The following is a 12,250-nucleotide window of genomic DNA, read 5'->3' as shown; positions in this document are numbered from 1 at the left end:
GGGGCAAATTCCTTAGAAAGGAAATAGGATCTTTCCCCATCATGGCTATCCCTTCCTCCTTCCAGCCCTGGCAGTCCTCCCCACTTAAACATTCCTCTTCAAATTTCAGCATTCTTTCTACATACAAAAATCTATCCTTCAGTTACCCTAATTAAATGAAAGCACAAATACAAAGTGATTAAACGACCCTGGAAAGTGAGTTGTGCAGAGAATTCAGTTAAAGATCACAGCACAACTGTCTATCACAGGAAAGGTCCCTAACAACTCACTTTAACACCTTGCCCTCTCGGTATTTTGGTGATAGTAACAGAGCTAGTAGCTAATAAATGACTGCTTTTAGAGACACAAAACAGTAATGCCAGAATATGAACTGAGAAGTAAAAGACTTATGAAATTCTGTGGAGCAAATTTAACCAAACACAAGTCATTGTCATTAGGTAAAATGACTACTATGATGCCATAGTACTATTTTATTCTTTTTTAATTTCTCACAATCTTGCTTTATTGAGAAGGAAATTATTTCTTCTCAATAAAGAAGGAAACCTTGCTTTATTGAGAAGGAAATTAAATGTTCCACAGCTAGCAAATGGTGGAGTTATATTCCAACTGTTGACTGAAATGACTACAAACCTATGTCCTTTCCACCAGATCAAGGCAAAGTGCTTGACTTAACAGCATTTTTACAAAGGCACATTGCTGGGGCTGGGGATGCGGTAGCGCGCTCGCCTGGCATGCGTGCAGCCCGGGTTCGATCCTCAGCACCACATACAAACAAAGATGTTGTGTCCTCCGAGAACTAAAAAATAAATATTAAAAATTCTCTCTCTCTCTCTCTCTCTCTCTCTCTCTCTCTCTCTCTCTCTCTCTCTCTCCTCTCTCACTCTCTCTTTAAAAAAAAAAAAAAACAAAAAACAAAAAACAAAGGCACATTGCTGATAACATATCTGCAACTCTCAGTGATCATTCATCTAATCCTAACACTGTCCATTCTCCAATCTCAGCATCTCTGTCCTGCCCTGTGGAGGTTTGTAACAGTAAGTTAAATAGTTTACATAGGAAGTGTTAAACTTGATAGGGCCCCAGAAGATCATGATTCATAATGAAACTTCTCAGTATTAAAAAATGGAGATTGATCATATTGTTCAATTCCCACATGCAGTCCTGAGTTAACAAGGTCAAATATCCAACTTGGATATATCTAATATATCTGTTTCCTATTGAAAGTAGTAACAGAAAATAACAGAACATGTCGTTAGAGTCAAACCCAAATGTTAACCATAATCTGATACTTACTAGCTCCATGACTTTCATAATGGTCAACCATTATGAAATACAATAAGAAAAGCTATGAGAAATAGCCTTAAAAAGCATACAATGATACAATGATAATACAATGATAATAATGCCAATTACAGGGCTGGGGTTGTGGCTCAGTGGCAGAGTACTTCCCTCCCACGTGTGAGGCACTGGGTTTGATCCTCAGTACCACATAAAAATGAATAAACAAAATAAAGATATTGCCCATGTATAACTAAAAGAATATATTTTAAAAAATACGTTATTTTAAAAATAAGTTACAACTTACCAACCTAAAAGATGTTGATCTAACTCCCAAAAACATTCTCATAAATTGATTTAGTGAGATGATAAATAGAGTTAAGGGAAGAGAACTGACAATGTGGAAAATATATTTATGAAAATTACACATACAAGAGGAAGTGAGGGGAAAGGGAAAAATAATAACAAGGGGGAGAAATGAATTACAGTAGAGGGGGTAGAGAGAGAAGAGGGGAGGGTAGGGGAGGGAAGGGGGGATAGTAGAGGATAGGAAAGGCAGCAGAATACAACAGACACTAGTATGGCAATATGTAAATCAACGGAAGTGTAACTGATGTGATTCTGCAATCTGTATACGGGGTAAAAATGGGAGTTCATAACCCACTTAAATCAAAGCGTGAAATATGATATATCAAGAACTATGTAATGTTTTGAACAACCAACAATTAAAAAAAGGAAACTAAAAAAAAATTTTAAAAATTTAAAAAAAAGAAAATATATTTATGAATATATTTGATAAGACATCCAAATTCTACTGCCTCTTCAGCAATAGAGCATCTGAAGTACAAAATACTGTTTTATTTGTTGTCTTATTCATTACTCCAGACAAAAATAACACACAATTCCAAGGGTCACTGATCATATTACAGTCTAAAAATTTAAACGATGAGTCACAGATTATCTTTAAGGTCAACCAACAATGATAGAGTCACAAAGAACATGATATTACAATATAAAACACAGTCCAGAAAAGACAACTAGTTATAAGTTGTTCTTTTTCTTCTCTTTTTTTCCCCCCTTACAGTATTGGGGAATAAACCCAATGCCTTGGGCATGCCAGGAAAGCACTCTACCACTGAGCTACATCCCTTGTCCAAGTTGTTGTTTTTTAACCACACCAACAAAGGATCATACTATAAAAATGAATTTACTCAACTATCGAGGTATAACATGTAGCTGTTGTTGAATCTCCTTCCTAAGTTGGGACTGCATTGATGCTACCTGCTGCTGGGTGAGGGCTTTATCACAGGTCTGGTAGGTCAATCTATAGCAGAGACTGACCTGCTCAGTCTTTGGATGATGAAAACGACCAAGGAATTGTATGGATATAATAGTGTCCTGGGACACTGCTCGAGCCACAGTGTGAAACTCTAGTTCATCAAATCCTTTCTCCTCATTTAACCAAAAACTAATATCATGTACATAACATGGAGGATACAGGGAATAACTCTTAAAGGGTTCTATTTCTCCAGGAACAAACTTTTTCATGAAACGGTTATCAAAGGTCCACAACATTCTCCAATCAGCGATACCCCAAGTAAGCATGGCTAATAAGTCCAAGTTTATAGACACAAACACAAAATACTGTTCTTTATGTGTTATGTTTGCAGCAGATGAGGTGACAGACCCAATTATCAGATCCTTGGCGCAATCTGGATCAAAATTATGAGACTTCACGTGAATCATATAATTGTTTGCATTCAGTTGAGGGACAAATTCCACTGAACTGTTCAGCATTGATCCCTCTGGCAATGTCTGGGTCAGGAGGCTATCTAGAATTCCTGTCAGGTGATTCAGCAGTGATGGAAGACAGCCATCCTTCAGACTTTGATTAAACCCAAGGATTAATAAAGTCTCATGAAACGCCGGCATCATGAAAGGCAAAATGTGACACTTCCGAAAAACAGGTCCACTGAGGATATACAAAGAACCTGGGAGGAAGTCTGGTGCTTGGATAATGGCCTGAACATGAACTAGAAGAGAAGATCTAAGCCAGACTTTGGCCTGTCCAGAGATTCCTTCATGAACTTCTTTGCCATCTCTTCTAGGACTCTTGTAAATGCTAAGTTGTGAAAATGATACAAGAAAGTCCTCCATTTCTTTTGTTATTTCACCATTCAGGAACTCAGAATCTGAGTTATCTTCATGGAGATTGATCCAAAAGGAAGACATACTGTCACAGTTCCAGGAAGGGAGAACACTGGTACCTTCCAGTGGCAGCAAAGGGAAGGAACACTTCAGCCTTTTAAGAGGGAAAATTTTGCCCAATTCAACAATGAGTTTCTCATTTATGATTTTGATAGGATGACAAGAAGATGCTTCCAGGAAACCCCTATTTAAAGACACACACAAAAAAAATAGCTTTTCTCACTTAAAATAATAATTATAATATAGCTAGAATTGAAAGCACAAATGGTTATGCAGAAAAGAATTATCTTTGCCGGGCACAGTGATGCACACCTGTAATCCCAACGATTTGGGAGGCTGAGGCAGGAGGATCACAAGTTCAAAGTCAGCCTCAGCAACTTAGCAAGGCCCTAAGCAATTCAGTGAAAACTTGTCTCTAAATAAAATATAAAAAAGGAGGACTGGGGTTATGACACAGCGGTAGAACGGTTGCCTAGCACATGCGAGGCCCTGGGTTGGATCCTCAGCACTACATATAAATAAATAAATAATAAAGGTAATATGTCAAACTACAACTAAAAAATAAATACTAAAAAAAAAAAAAAAAAAAAGGCTGGGGATGCGGCTCAGTAGTTAAGTGCCCCAGTACCAAAAAAAGAAAAGAATTGTCCTTAAGTTTACCCTGAAAGGAAACAAAGAAATGGTCTACCATAAAGAGAACTATCACAGAGGATTTTTGGGGTTTTTTGTTTGTTTGTTTCCAGTTCTTGCTATCAAACCCAGAGTCTCACAAATGATAGGTAAGAGCTTTGACCACTGAACTACACTGCTAGCACAGGAGAGATAACATGTATTCCAGAATTCTGGCAGCCACTACCCCTACAATATGCCCTAGTGACAAGCTTTCACAGCACAACCTCATTAACAGTTTATATACCATCTATTCAAAATATGATTGCCACCAAGATAATTAGGATATAATTAGAAATGGAAGTGATTTCCAGCAAAATAATAAGTTACCTGTTCAACTTTCCTGCAAGTGCTTTTGGTTCTGAAAAGGAAAACCACTGGTCTCCCAGTTTTATACTGAAGACTCTGGGCTGAGAACCTTCAAAAGGTAGGCTCCGGGTAAAGATATGATTCAAAGCACCTTCTATGTGAAAGGACTTATCTTGACTCCTGGCAGAAAAGACATTAATATGAAATCTATCATTATTAAAGAAAGCAAGTATTTCTAATGTTTCTAGAGACTGGACTGGGAAATTGGCAGGGGAAAATCTCTATAGTATTTCTTGTCATTAGTGAGAGAGATGAACAAGGAAAAGGCCTAGGCTTACATTATTACTTACCTATATCCAGTGCATTTGTATCCTGGCACAGCCTCACACCTGAAGGGAAGCACATCACTTAAAATGAGGCCCCCAAGAGCAGCCATGGCAACCACTTGCCAACTGTTGTGCCATTCTCTCTGGGGCTTATCAGCAGAAGTTCCACCTTGTCCTCTACACAATGCCACATGCACTTCTCCTTCCTCTGCAAGAACATCTACACAGCTTGTACAGGGGGAAAAAAAAAAACAAACAGAAATTTATCAGAAACAAGTAGAAATTACCATAAGGGCAGTAATATACACACAGCTTAGCCTTGAAATAATTAAAACCCAATCATACTTGCAAGGTCTGCTAAACCTCAAACATACAAGATCAATGTAGTCAAATGCCCTTTAACAACATTCATCATCTGCTATGCATTTGTGTTGTTCATTAATGTCACAGAAAGTTCAATATTTGCAAAGTTCCTATACATGATTCACTGCTTGGGCTGTTTCTTCCCATTTAGAATTTTTTTTCACTGCATTCTGCCTATCAAAATTCTATAATACTTTGCTGGGCACAGGGACACAACCTGTAATCCCAGTAATTTAGGCGGCTGAGGCAGGAGGATTCCAAGTTCAAGGCCAGCCTCAGCAATTTAGGAGGCCCTAAGCAATTTGGCAAGACCCTGACTCAAAATTTAAAATAAAAAGTACTGAGCATGTAGCTCAATAGTAAAGTGTCCCTGGGTTCAATCGCCAGTACCCAAAGGAAAAAAAAAAAAAAAAACTATAAATTCTAGTATGATTTTAAACTCAATAATTTTATGAGGCAGTTACCATTAGTATCCTCAGTTTATAGAAGAGAAAATATAAGTACCTAATGGAATAAGTATTTGCCTATAATCGTCAGCTGTTAAGTGGTGGGCCAGATTTGAATCCAGGCAGTTCAGCTCCTAAACCCACGCTCAGCATCCAACTATACTGGCTGTCAATATTTTGCATTAAAAATAATCCCTTGGGCTGAAGTTGTAGGTCAGTGGTAGAGCACAAGCCTCACATGCGTGAGGCACTGAGTTCGATCCTCAGCACCACATAAAAATAAATAAAGATATTGTGTCCATCTACAACTAAAAAAAAAAAATAAAAAAACAAATATAATGAGCTGGGGCTGTAGCTCAGTGGTAGAGTGCTTGCCTTGCATGTATGAGGCACTGGGTTCGATCCTCGGCACCACATATAAATACATAAATAAATAAATATTTAAAAAAAAAATAAATAAATATAAAATAATAATATCCCCTTTATTACCAAAAGCATGCTATTTCTACTTTTATTTAGCATTCAAGGTTGTATGTATGCCTTTCCAAGTAAGCTTTGGAGTCCTTCGGAGCTTTAGATTCTAAACTTATAGTATTTGAGTGCACTATGTTATGTACATTGTAAACATTTTACTTGTGACGGCTCTCCTCACCTCTGGAAAAACTTGGCAAGTAGCTTCCTGTTCTTAGCTACTCCAGCTTTGCGTCCACAGTGCGGAAAGTTAAAATAAATTCGATCAAACTCTCTGTCCTGTGGTTCAAAAGCATTTGCCAATTGGGTGCAGTCTACACCGAAACGTATCTCGGTACCTGGCAAAGGAAGTTTAGAGGCGCAGAATACAGACAGGAAAATGTCTTAAGATCAGGCAACAGGGGGAAAAAAAAAAAGAAAACAACTCCCAAACCCTCCAGGATGCCATGAAAACCAGTCTTGGCCTAGCAACACACAAGGATTCCTGCGAAATGGTTAGGAAGCTCCAGAGTAATCCCCACATCCCCACCCCTTCCGCTAAGAAGCGCAGGCGGATGGGTAGAGCTTCGCGGGGGCGGGGCTTCGCGGGAGGGCGGGTCTCGCTACCTCGCTCGCGCAAGCGCTGCAGATTCTCCCGGGCCACCGGATCCCGGGCCAACTCCGCCGGGTGCTGAAGGCAGGTGGCAGTGAGACAAACGCTAGAATCCAGGGTCTCGCTTAGAGCGGCGGCGAAGGAGAAATTCCCCTCCCCAACCAACAGGAGGCGCCGAGGGCCCATGGCCTTCACTGCTTCACCTCACGCATTCTCTGTGGCGCTCGTTTGACGTCACTTCCTTCACAGATTTCTGCCCGCTCCTTCCCCACCGGTCACTGTTTGATGACGCACCCACAGCGCCTGGTTGTCTTTGACAAACTGGTGCAGCGACTCCCTAGGAGGACTATGACCATGAATGCAAAAGCGAGATATCCATCCATCTGTTCTCTCACCTCACCTCTCGGGAACATCAAAATGCCTTTTAGTTCTTGGATTGCCTTGAGCGACTTCGTCACACCTGCATGAGGTCACAACCGCAGAGGGTTGAGTAATGAGTGCAAAAAGCGGGGTGGGGCTGAAGTCAAGAAGAGGTTGGGCTGTGTCGTGCAGGTTCCTGACTCAGATAGTGTAACTGCCTTCATCTTGTCCAAATGGCTGCCTCCATTTTCTCTGCTGCTCAGAATTTGACCAGGTGCTTCTATCTCCTACCTTCTATTCATTTAAGAAATATTGAGTGCCTGTTATATGCCGGGCTTCTGTGAGGGCGGTTCTATATGTGGGTGGACAAGATGTGGCCTAGTGGAGAATACACACAGCAAAAGAGGCAGCTCAGATCGCGGGGTATGTGCTTTGAGTGTAGTAATTTAGGGTTCCATGGAAGCACAAAAGAGAACCTTACTAAGTTTGGAGGCAATTTTCCTGAAGTGAATCTGAGTTGAAAGCTAATAGGAGGCTTCGGGGGAGACTTGCCTGCATCCAAAGCAGTGATGAGGCAGAAGCAACAATGTATGCAAAAGCAAAATGATTGAGTTTGTCTGAAACAGTTGAGGTGAGTGGGTAACATGAGACTGAAGAATTAAGCAGGGGCTAGGTCATATAGAGTGGTTGTTGTAAGCCATTTTAACAGCCTGAACCTTATTCTGAAAACAGAAAGCCACTGAAAGATTTTAAATAGGAAGATAGACACAATAAGACTTTTGTTTTCAAAAATTTTGCTTTCTAGGGGCTGTGGCTATGGCTCAGTGGATGAGCGCTCTCCTAGCAAGTACAAAGCCTTGGGTTCGATCCTCAGCACCACATAAGAATAAATAAAATAAAAGTATTGTGTCAAATAAACTAAAAAAATAAAAAATAAAAATTCTGCTTTCTAGACTGGAGTTGTGGCTCAGTGGTAGAGCACTTGCCTACCATGGGTTCGATCCTCAGCACCACATAAAAATCAATAAATAAATATGAAGGTATTCCCATCTACAACTAAAAATATATATTTTTTAAAAATCCGCTTTCCTGTGGAGAAAGGATTGGAGAGAAACAAAAGTTGATAGCAAGGAAATAAAAAAAAAAAAAAAGGCTACCACAGCAATGGAAACAAAGACTGACAGTGACCTGAGTTGAAACTTGGCAGTGAAAATAGAAAGTAGTGGACTGACTCAAAAATCGGCAAGACTTAAGTGATTTGATGAATTCTGAAAGAGAAGTCTCAGTCAAAGATAAGCCTCAGGCTTCTGACTTGGACAGCAGTGGATGGCAATGTCTCATTCCAGCCCTAGGGACAGCGTCACCTAGTTCTCCAATCTAAGCATTAGGCCTATTGGACTATGTGGGACCTGCTGCTTTAGTCATCATACTGTTTGGTGACATCATTGTATGCATCTGTCTTCACAAAGGCACTTGGTGTGAAGGCAGTTATCTGAGATGCCACCCTTTAATACTGCCATACTTGCCTTTTCTCTGCCTGCCAAAAGGCAGCTGGGTCGTGGCTCCCAATCATGACCATGTGGTCATAGTGATCCATATTCTTTTTTTTCCTTGGAAAATTGGGAATACCAGGTTTGCTGACATATTCCCAACAGACATGGAACAACCACATAAGGATTACTGTAACTCTTTTAAATTTTTAAAGAAGTTAGTCTCTTCAAGCTCTTCTTCAGAGAAGGTATTGCATTGTTCCTAAGCCAGGGGACTAATTTTTTTGGCAAGAAAAAAAAAAAAAGGTTGCACTTCTCCTTCCTTACCAAAAAAATGAAATTCAGATATTGATCTTCTAGTATATGCTAAGTGCTATTGATTGGGAGGGCAGGCAGAGGAACAGGGTACAATAATGAATAAAACAGGCCCTATGCTTAAGGACCATATAGTTCAGTAGGGGAGATAACACATATACTTGAAGAACTATAATGTGATAGGAAGATATAATACAGTGAAAGAGGCAAAGATAAAGTTGTATATGAGATAAAAGGAAAGAGAAGTTAACTTCAGGGAAAGCATTCTTTGAGTGGGCCTAGAAGGAAGGAATTTATCATCACCTGATAATTGTGTTATCTGGTTATTCAATTCTTATTTCTTCTCATTCTCTGTCTGTAGCAATACCCTCAGTCTCTCAACTTCTTTTTTTTTAATTTCTTTAAGTTGTTGATGGAATTTTATTTTTTTTAATTTATTTTTATGTGATGCTAGGCAAGCGCTCTACCACTGAACCACAACCCCAGCCCCAGTCCCTCAACTTCTACATCTCAAAATTACCAAGATATTCAGTGAATTCTCCATATAGTATTGGGAATACTGAAGGTTTTCCTGTCTTTTCAAGGTGAGGGTGGCATTTATATAGTTATTCATTGCTGATTTGAAAGGATAGGTTCAGGGATTGATGGACCTGGAGAGGAAGAAACATCAATTTAATTTGAAGGAAAACCTCGAGTATTAGAAAGGTGGACTTATGTTATATCCTGCTATATAAAGCAGAGGATAGGAAGGGATGACTTTTCTGTTCTCTGGTTTATGCAATAAGCTTTTCTATTCTTGTTTTTTTCCAGGGAAAGAACCTTGTCTGTGTCCTCATCAACCCACACTGTGGCAGCCTTATTAACGCAGATGGCCATGGCGAAGTGTGGACAGATTGGAATGATATATCAAAATTTTTCCAATATGGATGGAGATGTTCCACTAATGAAAATTCCTATTCAAACCATACCCTGGTAGGCAACTGGAACCAAGAAAGATATGACATAAGAAATATTGTACAGCCCAAACCTTTGCCTTCCCAGGTAATCTTTCTCTCTTATTTCCTTCTGTTTGCAGAAGAAAATGCCAATGGCCATTTGAGAGGCAGGAATCTGATAACTTCTCAGGTTTCTATTCAGTAAAATGATTGGGGGAGGGGAGCAGTCTTAAGCTGGACCTATCCAACTTTTTACTATCAAGAGTAATAGTATGTGTAAGATATCAACCAGATGGGTAGTACACTTTTTCTGTTGTTTCTGTTTGGAATTCATCTGTTAATCCATCTGGACTTGACTTTTATTTGAATCTTGCCCTTAAATATCTCCTAAACATACAAAGGATATGAAAGCTAGTAGGATGGGGATAACAACATGTAGGCCTCTAGGCTATCTCAAATATGACAGAGCCCATTAGAATTCATATTATATTATCCTTTATTTTCCAATATTAGCTATAGTTAGCTATAGACTGCTAGATTCTTAATCTATGAATTTTTCTTTTCCAGTTTGGACACTACTTTGAAACAACATATGATACAAGCTACAACAGCAAAATACCACTTTCAACCCATAGTAGGTGGACTAGTTTTTTAATTCTTACATTCTCAGAACTGTACTGTGTCTGGCACATAGAAGGAACTGAAATAAACAGTAAACTAAATGGGTGAATAATTGAACACTTTCTCTCTTTTCTCAACTTTTGACAGGTCTTGATGTCTATTCACTCAAATAAGAGTGAAAAATCAGTTAAAACTCCTTGTTGACTGTTTCCATTTGTCTTTTCTTCCCTCAGGATTTAAGCGAGAGCCTCATTGGTTCCCAGGACATCAACCTGAACTGAATCCTTCTCAATACAAATGCACAGAAAAGTCAATTTATATGACTGACTATTCAAAACCTCAAATCAAGCATCACTATCCGTGTGTATGGAATCCTAATATTGACCAATTTCAGGGTCCAAAATGCTAAGAAAGAATAAGAACTTTCATCTTTCTAGAATAAAATGTAAGAGGGAGCACATTCTAAAACTCAGCTCACCCTAATACGGTTTTACTCTTTGATTAAATAAAGCACAAGACACAGAAAATATCCTCTTTTTTTCTTTTAATCATTTAAATGTCATTTAAGTTAATTTTATCTATTTTTTGTTCTGTATCAGAAGTGTTGTGGAAGGCATTAAAAATAGCTATTTTCTTGGGCTAGGGCGGGGGCTCAGCAGTAGTGTACTTTCCTGGTGTGAGTGAGGCACTGGGTTCAATTCTCAATATTGCATGTAAATAAATAAAGGTTTATCAACAACTAAAAAAAATTTTTTAAAAATATATATGTCTGGGGCTGGGGATGTGGCTCAAGCGGTAGCGCGCTCACCTCGCATGCTTGCAGCCCGGGTTCGATCCTCAGCACCACATACCAACAAAGATGTTGTGTCCGCCGAGAACTAAAAAATAAATATTAAAAAAAAAATTCTCTCTCTCTCTCTCTCTCACTCTTTCTCCTCTCTCACTCTCTCTTTAAAAAAAAATATATATATATATGTCTCTGAAATCTTTACCACTTTGCATTTGATCAGTGACAGAACTGCAAAATCTAGTAAAACAGGTTTTTGCTGGATATTTTCTAAATATAAGTCCAGTAGTAATAGTCATGGAGCATAATTGTCTTGTGACCTTAATGAACAGCCCCTGTTGAGGACCGTGAAAAGAAAAATAACTTTTTAAAATTATTACAAAGAATTTAAAATATAAACAAAAGTAGACAGAATAGCCTAATGACCTCCCATGTAACGTTATGCAGTATCAACAATTTAATGAGTAATCTCTCTACCTACTTTCTTTTTCATTGAATTTATTTTGGAACACATCTGAGAAATATACTTTCATCTATAATGATTTCAGTATATATCTCAAAAAACCCTATAAATTGTCAATTGATCAAATAAAGCTGAGCTTATTAAACCTACTAGAGCAAGGAAGAACATCAACTTGATGCAGAGTCTTGATAACAGTTAAAAAGGGAGGTGTTTGAGTAGGACACTGGTTTAAGATGGATCTTTCAAAGCAGAAAACTGATAGAGGGACTAAGAAAAGGTTGTAAATGGTTTAGAGTTGGTAAACTTAGGGAGTCAACAATCTTTAATATGGTTAAACTTATCATTATTTCCTCTTTATCTTCTGGTTAAGAAGATAATATACTGGGGCTGAGATTGTGGCTCAGCGGTAGAGCGCTCACCTAGCATGTGCAAGACCCTGGGTTCGATCTTCAGCACTACATAAAAATAAAATAAAAATATTGTGTCCAATTACAACTAAAATATTTTAAAATTTTTTTAAAAAAGATAATATACTGGGGGCTGGGGCTGGGGCTATAGCTCAGTGGCAGAGCACTTGCCTAGCATGTGTGAGGCATTGGGTTCAATCCCCAGCAGCA

General features: G+C 38.7%; 2 protein-coding genes across 2 annotated transcripts; one reads left to right on the top strand and one right to left on the bottom strand.

Moving 5' to 3' along the window:
• Positions 1–2,099: 2,099 nt before the first annotated feature.
• On the bottom strand, positions 2,100–7,291 carry FDXACB1 (ferredoxin-fold anticodon binding domain containing 1). Its single transcript, XM_081282211.1, has 5 exons — positions 6,677–7,291; positions 6,252–6,408; positions 4,815–5,018; positions 4,486–4,644; positions 2,100–3,670 (listed from the first exon to the last, which is right to left on the bottom strand). Exons 1-5 carry the CDS (start codon positions 6,846–6,848, stop codon positions 2,494–2,496), a joined length of 1,869 nt encoding a protein of 622 aa, XP_081138337.1. The 5' UTR covers positions 6,849–7,291; the 3' UTR covers positions 2,100–2,493.
• On the top strand, positions 7,273–10,912 carry CFAP68 (cilia and flagella associated protein 68; the record flags this gene model as incomplete). The annotated part of the gene is given in 5 exon segments (XM_081282212.1): positions 7,273–7,296; positions 9,638–9,868; positions 10,330–10,396; positions 10,617–10,789; positions 10,793–10,912. Coding segments are annotated over 5 exon segments (528 nt in total), but the record flags the coding sequence as incomplete, so codon positions are not given.
• Between the last annotated feature and the right edge of the window lie 1,338 nt (positions 10,913–12,250).

The sequence above is a fragment of the Spermophilus citellus genome (genome assembly GCF_964194105.1).
Source record: "Spermophilus citellus genome assembly, chromosome: 2".
NCBI classification, from domain to species: domain Eukaryota; kingdom Metazoa; phylum Chordata; class Mammalia; order Rodentia; family Sciuridae; genus Spermophilus; species Spermophilus citellus.
This window is presented reverse-complemented; position numbering and strand designations above follow the sequence as displayed.